The sequence below is a fragment of the Lepisosteus oculatus genome, chromosome 15 (genome assembly GCF_040954835.1).
Source record: "Lepisosteus oculatus isolate fLepOcu1 chromosome 15, fLepOcu1.hap2, whole genome shotgun sequence".
Lineage (NCBI taxonomy): Eukaryota > Metazoa > Chordata > Actinopteri > Semionotiformes > Lepisosteidae > Lepisosteus > Lepisosteus oculatus.
In genome coordinates, this window is record NC_090710.1 from 18,302,237 (window position 1) to 18,325,774 (window position 23,538).

A 23,538-nucleotide genomic window follows, 5' to 3' on the forward strand; every position below is an offset into this window, starting at 1 on the left:
CTCAATGGATTGGTGGAGACCTACTTAATCAGCAATGTTATGATAATCCCCCAATACTGGGCTTCTAATGCAATTCCTAGCCCCGTTCCAGGACTGTGCTGCAAGCAGAGCCTCTGCAAGCTAGAGATTCTCAGGCCTTGGTGTTTAATCTATCAGGTACTGTATCCACAGCTCAGTCTGGTCTTTCCCAGCTTTCCTGGCTTTCCTCCATAATCAGAAGAGTAACAGGTTTAACCCCTGAATGTCCTGGCTGCTGGTTTATACAGGAATGTATCTCTGCCAAATCCCTACTCATCTCTGACTGATCCAGTACAGTTTTGTGTAATATCTAGTTAGAAGGTTGACTTCTTGGGGAAAAACACTACAGGAAAAAAAACAAACTTTGGTCAAGTAAAGGAAAGAGCACTTCCTCTTTCCTGCAGTGCCACAGTTAGACCACGTGTTCAGTGGTTAAGATTGCTGACAGGAAGCAGACTGACCTGCTATCAAGGGACACACCAGCGGACTGATTAATCACAGCACCGAGAGCCCTGACATGGGGCTTTTTCTGGACTTGTCAAGGAATTCTCAAGTGCAAAAACACGGATGAGAAAACTGAATAAAACAGTTGCAACAAGGCAGTATGGTCTCAAGAAATCCGACATGAGAGAGCTTCTTCTGCTAAAAGACATCACCCAAATTGACGTTTTATTTTGTATGACTGGATAGTCACAGTTAAACACTTTCCAAGTTCTTACAATGTGACTGCTTCAATTTTGTTTAAAAATGATAGAAATCAATTTAGTAAAAGAAAGAAAAGATTTAAAAGGTATAATTCCTTTAATCTGCCTGCAACTGAACACCAATTTTTTTGTAACGCTCTACTAACAATAATTAATAAGATATAATTCCTTTAATTATACATTAAAGGAATTTCATCACGGCCCTAATTAATGCACTGCTTGTAAGTGCAAGATTGCTCTCACACTCCACCGTGAAGCTGACAGGGAAGGGCAAACAGAGCAGGACAGGACAGCAGGAGTGCAGCCTGTGCTCTTGTCTGCCTTACTCAGTCAGCATAGTGCTGGCCATCACCCATGGGCAGTCAAAGGGGTAATCTGCACAGCAGCTGGAGGCCATGAGCGCTCAGAAAGCAGTGCTTAATTACAGCAACATGTCTTCCCGTGGAGAACTGATATTTCTGTCTTGGTGACTTACTTTACAGAGGAATCAGAACATGAGACGAGTTACAAATAAAAGGAGGCCATTCGGCCTGTCTGGGTGTCATTAGTTACTAGATCCGAGGATCTTGTCCAGCTATTTCCTGGAAGAAAGCAGGGTACTGGCCATTACTGCTCTAGGCCCCACAGCTCTAGTGTACACATATGGAGGGGGACTGTACCTGAATGGGCGAAGCCAGGCAGAGGCTGAATCATGGGCGGAGCTCCATTGGCCATTGGGGGTACAGGTGCAGGAACCGGTGTCACCACAGGGGGCGACATTCCTACCACCGGCAGGGGAGCCATTGGCACTGGAGCAACTCCCGGTATCCCCGGCATGCCAGCCATGCCGCCCATTCCTTCAAGACAGAACGGTTTAGACCCCAGTTATTGTTTCAGACGTAAAGAAGGCACAATTCACAAAGCCATCTGCTCCAGTGTAAAATCTGCTCCACATTTTCAAAGGAACAATCCAATAAAGCTAATCTTCAAAAATTGGGAAAGGGTGTGCCTAAACGTAGTTTTTTTACCAATGCACGTTTAAATATTTTGGTTACCCTAAAACGGGCAAAACAGCAGCAGGGTTTGCTTTATCGAAAGCTTTGACATTCACCCCACTAATTCACAGAAGTTGGACTCCACTAACTTTAGCCATTCTTGTCTGGTTTGGAAAGGAGACAAGCCTATTACTCCCTGTGATTCAGAAAGACAGCATCAGGAAATCATGAATGAGATGAGAGTCATGAAACAGAGGGTGAGAACTGGATTTGAAGAGCTGCCAGTCACAGCCATAAGGTCTTCACCCAACCAGCACACCTGGTCTGGCCTCACTGAGAAAGAAAACTAGTATTTGACTCTCAGTACAGAAGGAACAAGACGATAACCAACCTTGACCTTTCAGGGTCACCTGCCCCTGGTGCAACAGAGAGACCCCTTAAGCACACTTTTCTCATTTTACTACAGAACTTTTGTTACACATATGATTGTCAGAAAAGGAAATAATGGGATGATACTGCAGAACTTCTATCTATGCAGTCAAAAGCATGAAACAAAAGACTAGAGACACCATGTAAGTCACTCAGACACAGGCCAAATGTCAATGCTGCCTGTGGATCAACCAAACAAGGCTTTGGTGAAAGTCTTGTGAAAGTGTCCTGCAGAGTGAGTTTTGAGAAGAAAGTCATCGCCTCTCATATTCTGAGAACCTGCACGCCTGCGCTTAGCCAACGCCTGTCTTTATCCTGCTCAGAAAACCACAAAAGAAATTGCTCAGGGGACTGATTTTAGAGTTACTGAAAGATATTCAAACAGTTCATTTTGACAGCATAACATCAGGAGGTTGTCTCTCCACTGTTCCGCTAACAGCATCTTTATGACTATTGGTGAGGCTGTCAAGTCAGTAAATTTAAAAGAGATGGTACAGTGAAATCAATACAGTTTAATAAAATTATTATTTCACCTAGTATCAGTCAACAGCACTTCTAGAGATGAGGGGTCAATACTTCGGCCTGTGACTGTAGAGACAGGGTGCAAAGAAAGTGTCACATGCTGTTAAATGCTTTATGTTCTGCAGCCTGGCATCTTGTTCTTTGACAAGCAATGAAAATTTCTACAGCGGACATGAAAGCAGGATGATGTGTTGTGCTTGCTAGCGAACACTATTCCGGAAATGCGCCATTCCACTCTTCCCAGACTGCTCAGGCCCAGGAGCCTGCACTCACCGAAGGCCGGGGCCGTGGGGGCCGTGCAGGGGGGCTGCTTCATGACGGGGGGCAGCGAGGGGGGGAGCGGGTGGCCCTGCAGCTTCAGCTTGATGAGCTTCATGGCGATGGAGAACTCATGCAAGTCCATCTTGCCGTCGTTGTTCAAGTCGGCCAGCGCCCTGGGGAACGCAAGGGCGTGAGAGAGGGGCCGCGGAAAACGGCGCTCCGCATCTCGCCGCAGCCAGGCCCGGCGGAGCAAACGATAGCGCCTTTCCGCGTTCGCTTACCGGCGTGGTGCGAGGTGCGAGCCGCAAGCCTAGGAGTGCCCCCCGGCGGAGCGCGACCCATGATGAAGATTTTTAAATGAGTATTTAATCTGTCAAATTTTCTTTTAAAACTGCCTCCCCCTTGCCTTGTGGCAGTACAGCCCCTGTATACTGCACAACGTAAACGTCGCTCTTGCACACAAGTTACTGCCCCTTACCTGGACTGCAGTCAAAGTCAACGAAATGTTTCTGAAAACCACAGTCGAACTTAAAAACTTTAAATTTCCACACTTAGATATCATTAGAGTTCACTCACAGGTAAACATCTACAAAGACTGGGTCATGAGGAAAATGGGGACGCATGATCTTCTGGAAGAAAACAAGTTTTTTTTTTTATACATGCAGGCCTTATACGTAATGAAGGAAATACAAAATCAAAAACTAAATTTTTAGTGTATAACAACAAATAGTCCATTAACAAAATTAATAAACAGTACAGGAACAAAAGCTTTCCAGTGAAACCCTCTGCCCAGTGTCTGGCTCCATTAGGATTAAGCTTGTAATAGCATTAGATGTCATGACCCAGATAGTGGATGGCACATTTATTGCAAGGCTTCAGAATTAATCTGACTAACAGACAATCCAGGAATGCGGATTACTGTACCTAATGGCCATGATGGAAGGGACCAAGGTCTTACCATATCTGTGCAAGAATGGGAGGGGGCAGTCCAGACTGAAGAAAGAAATTCCTAGCCTGATCACCTGTTAACAAAAAAGAAAGGATTCTTAACACTTCAAAAAAGCAACTGTCACTTAAGTACTAAAAAAGGGCAACAGTTAATTGTGTGTTTCAGCTTCCGGAATATTACTCAAAGATGAGGCAGATATTGAATTCTTAACGACATTTGATTATCAAAACACACACAGCATCACTACAGTCGTGGACCGAACTGATGACTCTCTCAAGGGCTCAGGCCACGCTAAGTTCCCCCCAGTCTGGAAATCAAAGAATTCTTTCAAGTGACTCATTTCAAATTAAGAGTCTACAAGGTTTACTAATTCAAGTTTAATTTTAGACAACGTCTGGTTTCCCAGCAAGAAGAATACCATCAGACGCTGAAATGGAACAGAAAACACTCACTAAAGACCCTTAATATCCCACCAACTACAACATGAATCTATACACGTCAGATCCCATCTGTAATTTACAGCAACAGCCAGAAGTACTGGCACCATGCAGCTTAAACCTGATGGAAAATACTCACTTCTATCTGCTAGAATGAAGATGTGTTGGACAACCTTAGAGGAGTCAACAAGTAGTTTTAACAAACAAGACGGCTGTGTTACAACCATCAAACTAGCAAATAGCCAAGCTTCAGATACAGTGTAGAAATACCAACGTAATCAACCCTGTGCATATCCCAAGTTTGAAAGCACAGCAGGTTGTACAGAGTTTATGAAGAAGACTGCATCAGTCAGTATAGGATTTAACCTTGCAGATGTTTTTCATAAACCCACACCATGTGGAATGCCTGTTAGTGACAGACAGGCTATCTAACTTCCAACCAATAGCCCGATGTGTTGCTGAATGAAAGCCAGGGATATTGAGCTTATTTCCTACAATATTCTGCTGTGGCAGATACAGCTAGTACCCGAGTTTGTTACATGGATGTTCAGCTGATGCAATATCACCCAAAAAGACATCACTCCCCTCTAGTGGCCTGAAGAGGTATCTGCTGAGGGTGTGGTTAACACTTCACACACCCTGTCCCCAAGCCAAGCAGAGCAGGGACTGTTCCATAGTTCTGCTAGCCTATCAGTAAGCACTCCTTCAACCTTGGAACAGTTTTGCAATTGCAAAATCACCTCCCCTCCCAATACGTTCAAATCAGCTCTTCTACAACCGATTCATTTTTAGTCCAGCAATGCCAGTCTTCAATGTTTCTCACTTGAGGATAATGGTTTCTCACTGACAAACCCATGCGTTGTGCCCATGTGTGCTAGTACTAACTGTGGCAGCACTCAGGTGATGATCTATTCCACAGGCAGTCGTACAAGAATAGAACTGTTTTTTGGACAGGGCAAGAAAAAGCATTTGAGATATGTATTTGAGAAGAGCAGAACTAACTGAACACCATTCAGAAAAATAGAACACCGTTAGATAGAACTATAAAAGCTTTCCATGTCAAATTCTATGCTTTGTAAACACTTAAAAGTACTGCAAAACAATTCCAGCTTAGTTCTGTTTTAGCCACCTCTGTCACCAAGTAGCTTAGTTAATGTGTCAACGTCATGACTTCTGTCCTACAACTACCACAGTCTTCATCATGTTGAACAGGGAGAACAGGCACACAGCAGACGGGCTTCAAACCGTGCTTTAAACTGCGCTCTGCTGACAGCTGGACAGTGAGCCACTCGAAACGCAATCTTCAGCCTTCAACAATGCGAAGGCAAAGCCACTCTTTCCAAATCAATGTTGGATAGCAAATCTTTCACACATGGACTGAAAAGCCATTAAAAAGGCACCTTTTAACTGTCCTTTAAGTGTAATTCTCAGCTGAATATATTAAGCAACATTGATGTCAGTGTGTGAAATGGCGTCTCTGGACAGGGCTTGATTCTCACACTGCAGGAGAGACGTTTATCCATTGCGGCCCGGCTGTATTTAGGCTCCTCCACAGGGAAAACAAGCGCTCAGGGAGCAGCAGCAGGTCGAGCGCCATTCTCCAGCCTGGACTGCATTCGCAGAATTCCTCTAGGTTCCCATCAGGGAGCTGCCAGGGTGCTGGAGTAACAGTATCAAAGCCCTGCACGCTGCCTCTTGTAAGCAATTTGGAGCTCTCACTGTGCAACGTGCTGAACGGTCAGTCAGTCCTGGTGTTGGAAAACATGTGCCCAGTCTACGGCGTCCCCAGCCAGTCCCGGTGCTGGTTCTGTGACCAGCCAATCAGGTAAATCAAGAATTTCAGAGCTAGAGAGTATTAAAGCTGGTGGCAGTTCAAAAAGGAATAAAGAAATGGACTTGCTTTTCAATTGCTGCCAATAGCACAACAGTACAAAAGTCTTTTTTAGAAGAAAAAAGATCCATTGTTGACTCAGTGTTGATATTTTTATCTGCTTCTCGTCATTACAAAAGCCCTTTTTTCTCTTAGTGAACTGCCAAAGGTCAAGTAAGGGAAGTTAAGATGTGCAGGGGAAGACTAAATTCAGCACGAATGAGATATAGAACACCTTCTGGCGATGACCCCACGTCCAACATAAAAATATCCTCTGGCCGCAGGCCTGAACGCTGCTCTCGTGTTCCCTTGCCTGCAGTGCCGAGAACATCTAGACAAAGAACAGCTGGGGGAGCTGTAGTAACAACATTTTTATGAAACATATTTATTAGAAGAACAACGATACTCCAAGTTATCACCCAGAAATTATGCATGGTTTGATTTTGTGTCCATTTCCCTGTTAATCTAAGAAACGGGATGTGTAAGCTATTGCCAACACAGTTACTTAGCGAAAGTCCAGAGCGTAACGGGGAGGGAGAGACACGCAGAGAGCCGGCTGTCCTGAGAAGGTGAACGCTAAACCGCCTGCCTTTCCTTACCGGTGATGAACCCTGCAGTGGGTTTTAAGCTGTGGAACTGCTGGTCGTGTTTGGCCCGCTCCTCCACGGTGATGGCCCAGAAATCCAGGCCCCCTGCGAGGGAAAAAAAACCCGGAAAGGCTTATCGTCGGCAAATGGAGGCCACTCTTCCGTGTGGCCCGAAACGACGCCGCTCTCAGGAACGAGCTGCCAGGGTTTGAGAAATACAGCGGTATGCTTCTACATGTGAAGCTACAGACGTTTATGTGAACATTTCAAGTTATTTTTTCCCGTCTGTACTTAAACTCCCGACAACCTTCTTTTTTTCCTAAAAGGAAGCCTCTCTCCAGCTTTCGGAATCTATTCTTTCACAGGCCACTCCTTCAGCGCTAGGGTGTGGTACGAGCCGCCTTTAATCTACTGATCTTGTGTAAGAAGTGGTATCACAGCGAAAAGTACTTGTTATTGCAGGAAAACTGAAATGCCAAATGTATCCAACTTTTAACTTTATAAGTAAACTGTATATACAGTGCCTCACAGTATTTCCCCCAATCTAATACAATCCCATGCTATTTAATTAAAAATGATATTAAATTATAAATGCCAGAGCAGTGAGTGAAACTGCACCAAGCTGGTGTGCAAAGCTGGCAGACACTTATCCAGAGAGACTATGTGTAGGACTCTACCAACTTTGCACAACAGCCACTGTTGAACTGGGAATTGTTGAACTGGGAATTCAAGAGAATGGGATATAACTGGAAGGCAGAGAACAGTTTTTCAAGGCAGTGCAGCTGGTGGGCAAACTGAATGAGGACCATGAGAACTGGCCACTGTGTGAGCACATCCCTGCTCACAAAGACATACTGAGTGTACTACAGTACATCACTAGGCCTATCAGGGAATGGTCAATTCTGGTTCTTATTGGGGCCTAGACTTGAAATAAAATCAAGGAGCCATTTCATTGCCCTAGGGGTGTGGAGGTAATGCTTCTGTAAAGGCTCTATGAAATTCTATAGATACAGTATCTCATGTCCAGTGTCTTTACTATCATTAAAAAATAAAAAACCTAGGCCTAATTTATAAATAATGTGTAAATGTTTAGATTAAATAAATACTTCAGATGAAAACAAAAACAAAACAATGTGGCCTTCTAGGAGATGCAGGACTGCAGTAAGCAATGAGCTACAAGAGAGCAGGGCAGCTTTCAAAGACCTGACGATGTGTTCTGTCAAATCCTGTACGTTTTAGATTTGCTGTTTATCTTTCATATACTGAACACAATGGTCCTTATTTAAGTTAGATGGCAAACAATTTATCCAGCAAATACCTTTCATTTACTCCAAGATGCTTCAAAGTTGCTACATAAACTTTTATATATAAAGTGTGTTATAACTTGTATCTCCTTTTATTACCAACAGACAAATATGCAAGAGTACATCAATTAGAACTTTTTAAGAAGGTTTTAGAAGTACAATGCAGGTTTACCGTCAATTTGAACACGGTCTCATTTTAGAGTGAGGGCCTTAAAAAAATAGATAAGACACAATCTGTGATTTTGCAGGTTAATTTTAACAGGTCCAGAAGTGTGGGCCTTTTGAGAAACCACTACACTAAAAGTGTAAAGGAGGCTCAGAAAGTAAAGATTCACTTGCAGTGGAGCTAACCAGCTTCTGTTTAGTGGCAAACAGGACTTTGTTTTTACCCCTGAGAGCAGTTTGTACTGCCCGCCGCGGACAGATTGCAAGCCTGCTATCAATCCGTTGATCACGGTATCCTCGCACGGACAGGAATAATAATCTAATGAAATAATGAGCCCAATCCGGCCAAATTCTTTCTCCTGACTTTCTCGTCGGCAAGCTGAAGACTCAAAGAGGGAATTTAGTATAACAGTATAGGCCAGACTCCGGGAGGGCAGGGTGAGTCAAGGTAAGGAAATACAGAAGCTGAAAGCTCACAGTGTAAAGAGAAGAGGATACATTACTAGCCAGCAAAGCTAAACACCTGCCTTGAGGGGCCAGGTTACCACTTCAGTTACAACTTTCACTTTGCTGTGCACCTGCAGGCCCAGAGAGGAGAGGGTGGCAGTACAGTCCTACTTAGGAAAACAACACCCCCCCAAACATGCCCGTGGAACCCCTTTGTAAGAGAGCAAAACAGACTTCCTTTCAAGGGGAAAAAAAAGGCACCTTGGTTCACTAAAGAAGGATGGGTACTCACCTCCGAAAGGTGTTGGAAACTGAGCCATGATTGTGTCAACTTGAGCAGCCTGGCAGACGCCTGCAAAGGGAGATGAAACAGATTGACTCTCTTGGCCCACACCAGACGCACACATGCGCAACACCTGCTCTGGAAGCCAAAAGGAAAGTGCCATAACTTAGATGAATAGGTTATAAACTAGACACAGACAAAAAAATATATTCTGATACAAAAGTGTAGTTTGGGATGTGGTCACTAGCAACATCAGAATGAAGCGACATGGCCAGGGAGCTGAGAAACAGTCCTTCAATGGGCAGACAGAACAAAGATGTGAGGTAAATTACTTTTACTGCACTGTTTCCATCCCATTAACATCATGCTGTAAAGAAACAGTGGGAACTTGGGGCCTGAAAATACTTTTTAATTAAGGAAATTTATGTCAATTTTTACTCTGACTGTGTGCATCTCTCTATTGCATATGGTTTCTAAGTAACGGAGTAAAGTCTGGAGCACACTCCAGGACTCCAGGTGGCTGTAAATGACTAATAAAGTTAATTTGTGGACACACTGGTATTGCAGATGTAAACCCTCCCTTTCCTACATCTATGAATGCAGGATTTCTCACCCCCACCTTTCAAAGAGTATCAAAAAGACATTTACAAATAGAAGTCTCACAAATCACATGGGCTGTTCCCCCACCAGTAATCAATCCCTGCTATTGTTCACAGAGATCTCAGAGAGAGAGAATAGTGACATGCTGTTACAGAACACCACAGGAAAACCTGCTTCAAAAGTTCTCATTGCTGACATTTTAATATTAAAGAATTAAAACCCCTCGCTTCTATGTCTTTTGGATAGAAGATTGAATCAATTCCATGTTTTGTCCACATCAGGCCACCCATAAGAGCCCTGTTAAGAACAGGAATGTTCCATTAATAATTGATTACGTTTGCTCAGGAGTCAACAGTAATCGGCAGTCAGCGATTCCCCCAGTCCAATCTCATTTTCAAACACACCCATGCAGTCACTGGTCTTCTCCTCAGGACACTGTTTTATACTTCCAGCGGCGTTTAAACTTTACTCAGCAATGAGCACCGCCCTCCCACCTACCGCTCCCTAGAGAAACCAGATGTTTTTTTATGGGTCAGCTGAGGTGTGTTCTGTCCGGGAGATCGGAACCCCAACACTGCAAACGTGCGGGCCAACACCAGCTCTCCTGCCACGCTGTGGGGGGCCAAGCAGAGCCGAGAGAAACTCCGGAGCCGGCACAGCCTGGCTGCTGTCAGCTGTGACCAGTTCCTCCTCCCAGCTCGGAGCAGCGCGACTCATGAAGGAGAAGAGAATTCGGCAGCGTCCGGAGGGCTGCAACACTGTCGCTCTGACAACCTCGGCTGTAAGCAGCTGGAGCCAGTGCCTGCTGCACTTTGGCCACCGTTCTGCCACGCACTTGCCGATCAAGTGATTTGCAGACAAACAGAACAACTCTAAGGAAACATCCTGATTAAAGATAAATCACTTGATCTCAAAGCCACGCACCGAAGGCGACTGCTGACTGTGCTGTCACGTGCCAGTTCTCTCTCTCACAGGCCTGTGCCCCCACCTTACGCAGACAGTAACATGGTTTTGATCATGGTTGCTTCAACAGAGCACGACAGGCAGAAGTCCTGCCTCTCAACCTCTATGATCTTTAAGTCTATGTTAACTTTTATGTTCAAATACACTTCAGCGACCAACTTGTCCATAAGGAGGACATATGAAAATAGCTCCTATTATAAAACCGAGTACTGAGGCCTTAGCATTTTGTTATATCTTCAAAGTGGCAGATCATTGATTCCGCTACCTTTCCTCACTCACAGGAAACCTATGTGAGCTTCTCCTAGGTATCACCCACCTCCTGCAGCCTGACATGCTTTTGTTCTGTAATGTATTCATGGTGTATTCTATAACGTGGAAGCTGTACATGGCAGGAAACTGGAGAATCACACTTCCCTAAGTGGGAAGCCTTCAGTCTCAGTCCTCGCCAGCTAATCAAGGCCTCTCCGGCCTAATGACGCAGTATTTCCAGACGATGGCCACGGAATGGCACTACATGTAGGAGAAGACAGCTGCACCCAGGTGAACCAAACAAACCCAGCTGATTGCATCTGTTTCTACTGGTGTCAAGTTTCTGAGATTCCTGGACAGGAAGCTTACACGGAATCGCTAGCACCGTTATTCGCAAGGTCATCAGCATGCTACTTTCAGGTGCAAGCGAACTCCAGGAAAAGAGAGCTAGTGGCACAGGGATCACAACAGCAGCCCAACGCAAACCTGCTCCATCCAATCCTCTTGCCCTGCCGAAAACACGGCTGCGACAGACACAGTGCATCATTTACGAGCTAGACAGAACCACATAAGGGAGTACTGTTACTTTTCTACACTGCTGGACTTGGAAAAAAGTGCAAACTACTGGAAACAGCAGGACAGTTCCCCCTGGCCTTATTTCTGAACTGGCTCTGTCATGATGTGTGATTTCACAATACAAAACGCTGACAACAGCACTGAATTCCAGCACAGAAGGACCCTAGTAAAAAGCTTCGCAAGATTTACAGGCTTATGGAGAACACTGCTGTGTTCACGTCCACATGAAACCCATTCGAGCTGCCTGAGATAGCGAGGCTCAGAGTCACGTGATTCACGCTCACTATGACAGAGCAGCCAAAGTCACTTTCACTGATTACTCAGCACCTTACTGACTGGCTGGCTGGCACAAGAGGAGAGAAATTCTTCACAATCACTAGAGTCCTTGAGTTTATTAACCCGGCCCTCATCGACAGCGCTTCCAATTTAAAGCACAACAGTCATTTTAAAATCACACAACAGGAAAACAAATCAGTCCATAAACCTGCTTTGCTATACTAAAATTAAGTGATTGAATCATTATAATGCGCAGCTCTAACGTGTTGGGAGAACTAAAGAGACTGAACCCCACTGGAATAGCTAGCTATTATGTTTTTCAGACATCTTGGGCGGCTAATAGTATACGAGCTTAACAGAATTATATAAAGGCAGCAGGACTGAGAGCAGAAACGGACACAGCTCGTCAGGCCTACACAATCATGGCCCGTGTGTTTATGTGTGGGTAAGTGTATGTATGTGCGCGTGTCCGTGTGCGAGCATGTGTGTGCGTAAGAGCTAAGCAGATAAAACGGCCAGGCCTCCCCTCCCCCAGCTGGATCTCTCGTGATTCACAGCGATCTGCATTATCAGACAGGCTGTGGAGTCTCCCCACCATTTACACAAGCACGACTCGCGTCAAGCGCTACAGCACAGACTGCAATATCCGAGTGCATGACCTCGAGGCAACTATAAGCAGCACAGGGTCTGCACAGCAGCACAAGAGAAGAATCCTGTATAGACTGAGAGTGTTCTTTTAGACAAAAGAAACTGATGACTGGTTATGCGTCTCATGACTGCTGCATGTATAAAGATTTTGCTTAAAGGATTTTGGCCACATTTTCATCAAGTCAATAATGATTAGCTTGACTAGACTCAGGTGACGGGGTGGTTTAACCTGCTGGATGTCAGGCTTGGCGAGAGTCCAGAAAGACTCACAATCTGGGCTGTTCACACTCATCAAGGTGAGTGACCCAGTAAGGTGTTGTGTTCAAGCACAGCCTGTCAGTGAAAGGCCTCAGTCAGGAGGATCACAAGTCTTGACACCTCACCGGACAACCTAGTTGGCCCAGGTGTATCTAAGTAATTGAGGACTAGTCATTGATGTAGTGCCATGCACCATTCCAGCAGATCAACACACACCCTCATGTACCAACAGCTGTCCTGGGAGATGAGACTGTAACAGTTATAATCTGGATGTCCTACTTGATAGGCCTGAACCCCCCTGGACAATTGGCTCATGACACGTGGTATGTTAGGGTCAGGCACCAGCAAACAGACACATGCATCATGTCCAGGCAGAACAAGAGGAACAGGACAGAATTACAGAAGACTGGATCTGTAGCCTGGTGCCGAGCACACATCTCAGATGTACAGGGTTGATTATTTGCACAGTGAAGAGACCCTACTACCCAGAGCCGATGTTGTGCAAGATGTTGCTCAGTACTGCAAAACACTTCATGGAAACCAAGTAGACATTTCATCTCTCTTTCAATACTGTCCAGGCAGAAAGTCTGCCCAGCTGTTCTAGGGACAACAGCATGGTCAGTTTCTTTTCTTTGTTCTTCCAAACATACCGTATATTGCAGTTGATTGTATGTAAATGTGGTTTTCTTTACCATTTGATTCAAGGTATCTGTAACGTCTGAGTATCTGAGAAAAAAAACATGTCAGAATGACTTACTGCCACTGAGAGGGGGCAACTCTCTCTCCCTGGTTTCCTTCCGTCTCTGCGTCAGATAACTGCCCTTTGAAACTGCCCTTTCTGGAGTACATTTCTGGTAAATGCAGACCAGAAACTCAACACAATTTGCAGCAGTGAGATTAAAGGCATAAAGATGTGATAAAGGTGGTGGAAACGCATAAAAATGATAAGAATGCGCTGACTAACCAGGAGAACAGGAGGGGGTTGCAAATTAATCCTCTACACAGGCACACAGCCTTCCTTCACAGGAAGAAACACCGGGAGGCAAAGGCGACGATAGAAAACCAAAAAAATATCTCAGTGTTGGAGGCCAAGAAATAGCTTATAACTTTAAATTCTAAACGAAGAAACACCCTCATCCTCTGGCTGGATATGTATAGCATTACCTGCGTCACAGCAAAATTCCAGGAGTGCCTGTGCTCCCACAAGTTTTTTTTCTAGATCTTGGGCTATCCCAGTCCTTACTTGAGCAAGATGTGGGTACTGGGGGCTACATCCCTTGTACCTTAAAAAAAAAAGGCTTAACAAAACCAGCTTAGTATCTGTCTGAAGCTCTAAGCTACAGCCAACAAACCCTCCCCTCCACCTAGACACACACATGCTCACGGGCCCATCTGGCCTGTTTGATAGTCAGTTCTTAAATAACCCAAGAATCTTATCCAGCTATTTGCTGAAAGAAAGCAGGGGAATCATCTTCAACAACATGGCTGGGTAGCTTGTTGCTTCCCCACACAAAACACTCAGGTAAAGGAGGACCTCCTGTTCTCAGATTTAAATGCACTTTCACACAGTTTTCACTTAGGTCCTCTGCTCCATGTCTCACTGTTTACTCTGAAGAAATACAGTATACTGGGTTTATTTTGTCAAGGCCTTCGAGGACTTTGAATACTTGTATCAGGTCCTTTTGTTCCCATTTCAAAACTATAAAGGTTTCCCAAGCAAGGTTTTTTCCACTGTCACTGTTGCATCGAAGGGCACTCACTACAATTCACCAGGAGAGAAGGCCGGCAAATTTGGTTTTGTGGATTGTGATGTCAGGTTGGACAAGCTTTTGGGAAGCCATAGGAACCAGTAGGGTTCTGGACTTATAACTGGAATTTTGTGGGTTCAAAACCCAGGAGCAAAACTGCTGTTGTACCCTTGAGTAAAGTACTGAATTATTCCAGTAAAACACCCATCTTTATTGGTTCAAATGTAAGTTGCTTTAATAAAATAAAATAGTAACAGTAAAATAATATTAAACATGGAGTTTGCTGAAGAGAGGCTCAATTCCCAAGGGCTGAGATTGGGAGTCAATGCCAAGTCTGTACAGAGAGATCGATGTGTGCGTGTGTGTAGGTGAGGCAGGGGCAGAAGCTGTGAGAAATCAGGCTCAGGCCTCATCGGCACACCCACAGAGCACTGCATCTTCCTCTTGCCAACCCTGGATTTTTAGGAGGGGTATACACACCGCCTCCACTGAGTGTGAGAAGCCAGTGTCCGACTTCAGCAAGACAGTAAAATTTTGTACTGTAAATTCCTGGCATTTTGGAATACTGCACTGCTGTAAGCAAAATCTGTGTAAAACCAGCACAATCTTCACAGCTGGTCCTCAGAGAGAACTGAGAATTCTGCCGTTTTCAATGTAGACAAGTTCGCCACAGCCCACGTAACTTAAAAGACAGCTGCATCTCAGGAGAACGCTTGCTAAATCACAGCCATCTTTTAAAGCTAATGTTCACAGAGACGCCACACTGCATCAGTCTGAGAAAAATTCAACATAGTGCCGTGTCATGCCTATGTTTTTATTACACCATCTGGCCGAAATGTTCATCCGGGCGTGAATCACTAAAAATGTGCTGCATACAAGAAGATGTTACACAGTGCCAGAGACCTAGCAGGATATGCAAGTGCAACATGAAGAGCTGACGTTGACATACACAGTGTAGACCATGAATAAGAAATGAAGAAAAAATACTGAAAATCTACACACTTGATAATAACTGGAGGAGACTATATGCACATGAATACTATGAGAGTTGTGCTCTAAGTAAGAACTGTAACAGACAGTAAAGCTCATTGTAGTTATACTGAAGGACAGAACACCGTTAGTACAAACTGGGGTGTTAATCCTGATGTACTGGTTAAATCCCACTCTGGGCTTCATTCACCTGGGGCAGTTCCTGGATCCCACCTGGATCCCACAGATGTCTAAAGTGCTTTTGGTAATTTTTGAATTGTTAATTTTGAAATAAAGTGTATATATGCCAGACACAATATATGACTTACTCTTATTAAAGAGGAGCAACTAAGAATTTTAATTTCATTGCAGAATTTGGTGTTATGTTGTTATGGTTTCATCTCAAATTCAAGGCCAGTGTCCTTTTCACAGCAATGGTCAAACAAGAAAAGGTTTGGGAATCTCTGCCACAAAACTGCTCTTCATTCATCCTGCCCTGCATATGCATTCTGAAAAGTCATATCAAAATATAACATATTTATATTTAGAAATGCAACTTCCTTAAGGTTATTCCTGCTTTAAAAAAATGTACTCAAAACAACTTCCCCCACTTAGGCACTGACACTGATCAAATCGCAATGGATATCAGCTGAAATACTGATTTGAGAACCAAATTTATTCTTAAAGAAGGGCCAATAGAAGTTTAAATAATTTTTTACTCCCAAATGGCTTTATTTCATCTTTCTTACAGATGTGCAACACTGCTGGATAAAAACTCTCATTCTGTCCAATGCTGGGGTACTCTATTTATAAAGTACATTTAATGCTTTGCTTAATATGGTGTTTCTGAAGGTACTTAAATGGCTTCAGTGTGCCCAGGATTCTGCAGCTTGTTTGCCAACTAAAACACTGGAACAAAGTCCTCTGTCAACTGCATAGTCTCCCAGTGACACATAGAGACAACTCACAGGTTCTTGTGCTCACCTGTAAGGCACTGGATGACTCAGGTTATTCTAAGGATTTAGAGTCCAGCCCAGCTCTGAATCCGACATTGGCTAACGACCAGGTGGCACACAGTGGGCAACACAGCCTCTCCTTGGTGGCACCACGCCTACAGAGCTCACTACCAAAATCCTTCAGAGGCTCTGCAACTCTTTACAGTTTCGGAAGTCACTTCAAGACCTATTCACTAAGGCTTTAAATCCACTGTTTTACTGATGGGTCCCCTTTTATTTTTGTTCCCACTCAATTTGCTTCTGTCGTGAATTACACTGGCACTTCAGTGCAGCACTTTGACTTTCGTTAACCAAAAATAAAGCTGTATTAGTATTTTCAAAAAGAGTTCATCCAAAAAAATCCCGTGGTCAGACAAATGTTCCCTGATAATTGGAGAACAAATCTACTGGAACCTTTATGCCGGCGTCACACTACACGACTTATCCTAGGATTTTCAGTCAGATTTTCAATTATATTTTTGGAGATGCTTATTTGTGGGAAAACAATGCCTGCGTGACATTTTTCAAGATGTTTACGTGCGTGTTCTCCATGTTGTTTGTTTACTTTGGTGCGGAGGTTGGCTGCCAAAACGAGGCGACCTCACGGTACAATACGAGATTTGGAAATGTGATGAAAAGTTGTGAGGGAATCTTGTAATTACTCATCCCCTGCAATTTCTAGTCATATAATTTGACACCCTCTAGGACAGAAAAGGCAGCGAGATTCAGCAACTGCAGTCATTAAATTTGACATGCTCTCCAACTAGAAATCGTGTCGAGCCACGTAGTGTGACGCTGGCTTTAGTGAAAGGAGGAAATGTAAACATCTGTGCATTGAAAAAAGACCAAATATTCAATGTGATAAAGGCTGCACTTTGTACTGCATATCATCTGTTCAAGTACACATCAAACAGCACACTGTAAATTAGAAGATGTCCACTTTAAATTTGGTTCCTCCAAAATATAAACTGTTTTACAGCGCTGCATAGTTTGCAAATTAAGCAAAAAATTAAACAGAAACTTTAACAAATCTTCCATATGCTACTGCTACATCACTGTCTGTATTAAATGAATTATCGAGAAAGAGCCTACCTTTCTACCGTGTAAATGCAGCATCCGAGAAAAGCAGCAAATATTCCACCGCGAGTGTGTAATTGCAGTTGTGTACTGTCACTCAGTCTCTGAAAAGCGTTTTTGAACCATCTGGGCCTCTCATATGCATACAAAAATTGAAGAACTTCAGGAAAGGCAGAAGTTTCTGAGCAGAACAGCAGAAAAAATTAACTACTTAAAGCAGACCCAGCAGATGTTAAGGTGTAGTCACAAAGTTTTAGTGAGCTGACACTTTATGTCTCATATACAGTGCAGTCCATAAGTATTTGGACAGTGACACATTTTTTGTTGTTTTAGCACTGTACTAAAGCACATTGGATTTGAAATGAAACAATGACTGTGAGGTTAAAGTGCAGAATGTCAGCTTTAATTCGAGGGTATTTATGTCTATATTGGGTGAACCATATAGGAATCACAGCCCTTTGTATACATAGTCCCCCCCATTTCAGGGGACCACAAGAAATTGGACGCATTAACATAATCTTACATTTAGGCATGTTTGCAAATCCTTTGCAACTGATGACTGCCTGAAGTCTGGAACCCACAGACATCACCAGATGTTGGGTATCTTTCCTAGTGATGCTCTGCCAGGCCTATAATTCAGCCATTTTCAGTTCCTGCTTTTTTGGGGGGCTTTTTGCTTTCAGTCTTGTCCTCAGTAAGTGAAATACATGCTCAATGGGATTCAGGTCGGGTGATTGACTTGGCCAGTCAAGAACATTCCACTTTTTGACCCTGAAAAACTCCATAGTTGCTTCAGCAGTATGTTTGGGGTCACTGTCCTGCTGCAAGGTGAAGCGCCGTCCAATGAGTTTTGAACCATTCGGTTGGATCTGAGCAGATAAGATGCTTCTGTCCACTTGAGAATTCATCCTGCTGCAGTCACATCATCAATAAGGACAAGTGAGCCAGTTCCACTGGCGGCCATATATGCGCAAGCCGTGACGCTACCTTCACCATGAGGTGGCATGCTTTGGATCATGAGCGGTTCAATTCTTTCGCCATACTTTTCTCTTTCCATCACTAAGGTAAGGTAAGGTTAGGTTAATCTTCAACTCATCTGTCCATAAGGCTTTTTCCCAGAACTCTAAAGGCTTTTTTACATACTTTTTAGCAAACTGTAACCTGGCCTTTCTTACCAGTGGTTTGCATCTTGTGGTGAACCCTCTGAGATTATGGTGGTGTATTCTTCTCTTTATGGTCATCTTTGACACATCTATGCCTACATCCTGGAGGGTGTTCCTGATCCGTACAACAGTCGAAAAGGGTTTTTTTCTTCACGACTGAAAGTATTCTTCGGTCATCCACTATTGTGGCCTCCGGTGGTCTACGAGGTCATTTGCTATTGCTAAGCTCACTAGTGTGTTCTTGCTTCTTAACGATATACCAAATAGTTGATTTATTCTCATTTTCAGCCTCATGATGGCCCGCTGTAATGACATTAACACTTCTTTGGTCCTCATGTTGAGAGACAACAGCAACAGACTCCAGATGAAAATGCCACATCTAGAATCAACTCTTGACCTTTTGTTAGCTCTCTTGTGCATGAACTAATGATGCAACAACACACAGCTGGCCAAGAAACAACTGAGCAGCCGATTGTCCAATTACTTGCGGTCCCCTGAAATGGGGGGGCTATGTATAAAAAGGGTTGTGATTCCTATACGGTTCACCCAATATAGACATAAATACCCTCGAATTAAAGCTGACATTCTGCACTTTAACCTCACAGTCATTTTTTCATTTCAAATCCAATGTGCTGGAGTACAGAGCCAAAACAACAAAAATTGTGTCACTGTCCAAATACTTACAGACTGCACTGTACACGCACCACCAGCTGACATACTTTAGACTAGACTGAACCTTGATCTTTGCCACTGGAGAGCTCCAGCTGGGGTCAGCCTGGACAAATCTGTTTGCCTTTCTGTATATCTACATTGTTTTGTGCTCAGATAGCAACTTTTTCTATGTTCAAGTGCAAGTCCCTGTTTTTGGCCACACCTAAATATGTTTTTTTTTTATTTTCTTCAAGCAGTCAGTTGAGTCAAGTAAAAAATAAAATCGCAGATGATCTTCATTGTGATATGGAGCAAAAGGCTGTTTGCTTTTTTTCCCAGGTTTGGCATATCGGCAGAGGATAATGCAAAGAAAAATCAAATTATGTAGCAAACACATTGGTCCAGGTGACAAACATCAAAATTAAACTGGGAATAATGTCAGAAGCTGACAAACTGAAACAGTGGTAACTAATACTAATAATAATCAAACTTTGTTTTTTCAAATTAAATTACCAAAGGATTGAAACCCACAAGTGGACTCAGTACAAACTGACTCTCTCACCACATCTCACCACATTTATTTACCAGCATTTTAGGCTTCACTGAGCTAAACTAATACCTACTGTACAACCTTTTAAGGACAGCAACATCCTGCAGTCATTCAAATCACACCAAGGCCATCTTTGGCAATCTGCTGCTGAAAAGCTGCTGTTACACATCTGCAGGGCCTTAGTTCCACATCCGCCGAAAGAAAGGATGCTGGGAATGGAGACCGATTTTAAAAACTCAATCTAAAATGGGCCTGCTATTAAGAAATAGGAACTGACCCTAATCCTGCCGGCAGTACTGACATCGGTGCTTTAATTCCTCCTGCTGGCTGGCTGGAATCTGAGCACACCGGGTTCTCCTATCGGAGGAAATCCCAGCCCTCTGCCAGAGCTGGCAGGAGCGCGCGCGCGGGCCTTCATTACCATGTCGCCATGGCAACGCGACCGAGCCATGCCCGCCTTCAAGGGCAAAGCGAGACTGGCTTCCCCTTGTCCCCTAGGAAACGCACCATGGCGCCTCCCCTTGCAGCCCCACACCGCAGAGGCTGCCTTCATCCTGGAGGAGGTCTGGCGGGATCAGAGAGGATAAACCCTGACACAGGTGTCTGCAAACCTCAAGGGCCTTGACCAGGGCCACCCAGCAGACCTCTCCAGAATGAGCAGTCAAGCGCAAACCAGTGGGGCGCAAGTGGAAACTACAGGCAAGTGCATTTAAAATGCAGATGAAGGGGTACGTCTTTATCCAAAGGGTGGTGTGAGTCTACAACAAACTTCCCATGTTGTTGAATCTTTCAAGAAACAGCTAGATGACATCCTTGGATAAAATAAACTATTAACTAGCAAATGGTCAAGATAAGACAAATGGCTTGCTCTCATTTGTATCCTTTCTTATGTTCTTAAGACTCTTAAGAGATTGCTTTTTAGGGGAAAAGGACAGGACTCAAACAAATACCTTCTCACATCTTGCAAATGACATGTTTAAGGAAATTTCCTTTAAATATTTTAACATCCCACTGGTAATCTAAGCAAAAGGCCACAATTCACTTCAATACCATTTATCGACCACCTGAAAAGCACCTTAACAAGCCCTTATTAAGAATACAGATGCTTTAAGACATCTGTACAAAGCGCATTCCTGTCTGGGCAGCACAGTGGTAACCAAACTGTCACACTGAATGATAAGCCAAAACACACCTCACACCACGCCTCGTGGACAGAAAACAGTACATCTTTAAAGCATAGTGAAATGTGAAGTTTTTACTCTACACTAGAAGGTCATTAGGTTAACCATTACAAAGGAAACATAACAGTCCAACATTCAGATGATGAAAGTACATACAGCCTGCAGGAAGAAACCAGCATGCTGGGATCAGAGAGTGTGCCCCCAGTTCTCTGGGCTGGCATGCCTCATTTCCCGGCACGGCTAATTACAATGTGGATGGAGAAAGTTGACCAAATTCACCAGCTGACAAAGGAGCTGCAAAGCACAACGAGGACCAGTGTAGCACTACACACTAACTGCACCGGACAGGGCGGCAGCAGTGACACAACCAACATCCTGTTTCCCAATCAGCACCCGACTGGTGTCCGACACTCCACCGATTTGCTGAAGGAATGAAAAAGAAGCCAGACACATGACCAACCCTGCTAATCGACCTGGTAGAGTAACTGCAGCACATTAACATTGACAAGACAGTCCTGCATACCACGAGCTTTAAGGGATACCATCAAAGACCCTCAACAGCGCCTCTGTCGTTCACTACTGACCCACTGAAACGTTAAGGAACGAGATGCGTTTGATGGCTAACTACATGTACGGATTCTCCCGTCTTCAGAATAGAAATTACAAATGAAACTAAAGAGCAAAGGGTTAACACCCCACTATGAACACTACTAATGTTTTCTATAAACACTCACTAACAAAGCACGACAAAACATATGCTCCCCAGCAACATTACTGACTGTACCGGCACGCTGTTGATTCAAAAGATAAAAGAAAATACAAATAAAAACCTGCCAGGGTTTGAAACTAAGCTGCTAATCAAGAGAACACCACCAAGTAAAACTTCTCAGGTTTGCACTTGCAATGTACAAGGGGTACCCTTTATTTAAATAAAATCAATTTCCAAATGGTGAAATGTTAAGGTACTGTCTGGATTCTTGCTGTGGTCTAAAATGTGCCTTGTAAAAGTACACAGACCCTTGCAGTTTTCTCATTTTGTTGCTTTAAATTTAGCCGCCATGACATTTTGAAGTAACACTTTGTTACTTAGCCTACTTAGACTCTTATTATGCAAGAGGATTGAAAATGCCTAGAGAAGCTTTTTGCTTTTATTCACAAGTACAGACAAGTGTTTCATTGTGTGTCCAAGTCCTATGAGTTCTGTTGCCCTGCAGGATATACGGACAGGTGACTAATATGAAATTTCACTTTCACAGTTCAATCAATTGCACTGTTGACGGTTTCACAGATGTGTGGATTTGCCTGCAGTACAAAGAGTGTTTTTGGGTATGATGTTCTTCAAAAGATGGGAGAACTTTTCAGGCGGGTGTCAAGATTTCTCTTTGTCTTTTGCAGTGCTCTGTGAAAGGGGTTGCTCAAAACAAAGTGAGCTCACTGCATAATTTGAGGCTGACGTAAAGCTATTAACGCAAACAGTATTTGACTCTGATGCCTTGCACTGTTGTACATCTCTATCTGTCAGCCTTCTCTGTGTTATTTCTGGTGTGAAGTGATTTTGTCACAAGTTGTTGTAGTCCATCAGAAAAGCTGCTATGGTTGTTTGGTTTAGTCTGGAAATGACATCATTCCACTTCAAAAGAGTTGTCCGAAAACCCCAAGACAGATCAAAATGGAAGGAAATAATCAATGGGCTACTTACTCAATGTTCACACTCTATCATTCAATATAATGTATTATTACTACAGGAATTGGTGAATCTGCATTCCGCTGCGCAAGAAGTCAAGCTTCATTTAGTGCAAATGATGTGTTGCTACACTGTCAATAAGCAAAGAGCACCCACAAAACATCTTTCCTGTGTTGACAGAATCTGGGGCTCTTCTTGTGTTTTGAAGGACAACTCATCAGCCATGTGCTTAAAAATGATGCACTACAGGATCTTAAACACAAAATAACGTTCTCTGTGGAATGTGTCGCAAGTTGACTCTGAGAAACAAGGGAGGATATAAATGTACATCATCTATCTACAGCTATAGCAGCTTTGCCCTGTGGAGAGGCAGAGTGAGCCAGGTACCCTCTGGACAGGACGCCAGCCCATCACAGGGCGGACATCTCCAGAGCGCTCAGAAAAAGCCCAGTTGTTTTATTTCATTCATCCGCAAGTGCAGACCTTATAGACAGTGTATGAAAATGTAATTTCATGCAAACCTTCATTAAATATCACTTGTTGTTTTTAAAATTCCTTATTGTAGCAGTTCTCTGCCCAAAATAATCCGAAATTGCTTCACATACTGTACAAGATACATACTTATTTACCACTTAAGTAAAGCACCAATCCTGCCTAAACTACCTCACCAACACACCAGACAGAGAAATAAGAAACTGCTTCACCTATTGATTTGAGGGAATTTTTTTATAGAGGCCAGACTGTTCAAGCCCTGAGTGGAATTTAGACAGAACATTTGGATTAAGGAACAAGTAATAGGTTTATTCCATGCTGAAAAAAAGAAGAAAGAGAACACAACGTTTCGGCCGTGGAGCCTTCTTCAGGTGTGAGAGAGACAGGGCAGTAGGCAAAGGTAAAGTAGCGGGAGAACAAAGGTTGAGAGGGGGGAGCAGGGGACAGAAAGAGAGGCCAATCAAGAGGTGTGAAGTCAGAATGGGTGCAGAGAGGTGTGAAATGAAAC

The 23,538-nt window shown here is 43.6% G+C and overlaps 1 protein-coding gene across 5 annotated transcripts in view; it reads right to left on the reverse strand.

The window, feature by feature from the left end:
- itsn1 (intersectin 1 (SH3 domain protein)) overlaps positions 1 to 23,538 on the reverse strand; it is a 92,796-nt gene that overhangs the window by 54,946 nt on the left and 14,312 nt on the right. For all 5 annotated transcript variants that reach the window (XM_015363745.2, XM_069178735.1, XM_069178734.1 and 2 more), the window contains exons 2-6: positions 8,960 to 9,019; positions 6,764 to 6,856; positions 3,867 to 3,930; positions 2,921 to 3,081; positions 1,382 to 1,558 (exon numbers count right to left, since the gene is read on the reverse strand). In XM_015363745.2, coding sequence (XP_015219231.1) covers positions 1,382 to 1,558; positions 2,921 to 3,081; positions 3,867 to 3,930; positions 6,764 to 6,856; positions 8,960 to 8,987 — 523 coding nt within the window. In that variant the 5' untranslated portion in view covers positions 8,988 to 9,019. The remainder of the gene's footprint in view (positions 1 to 1,381; positions 1,559 to 2,920; positions 3,082 to 3,866; positions 3,931 to 6,763; positions 6,857 to 8,959; positions 9,020 to 23,538) is intronic.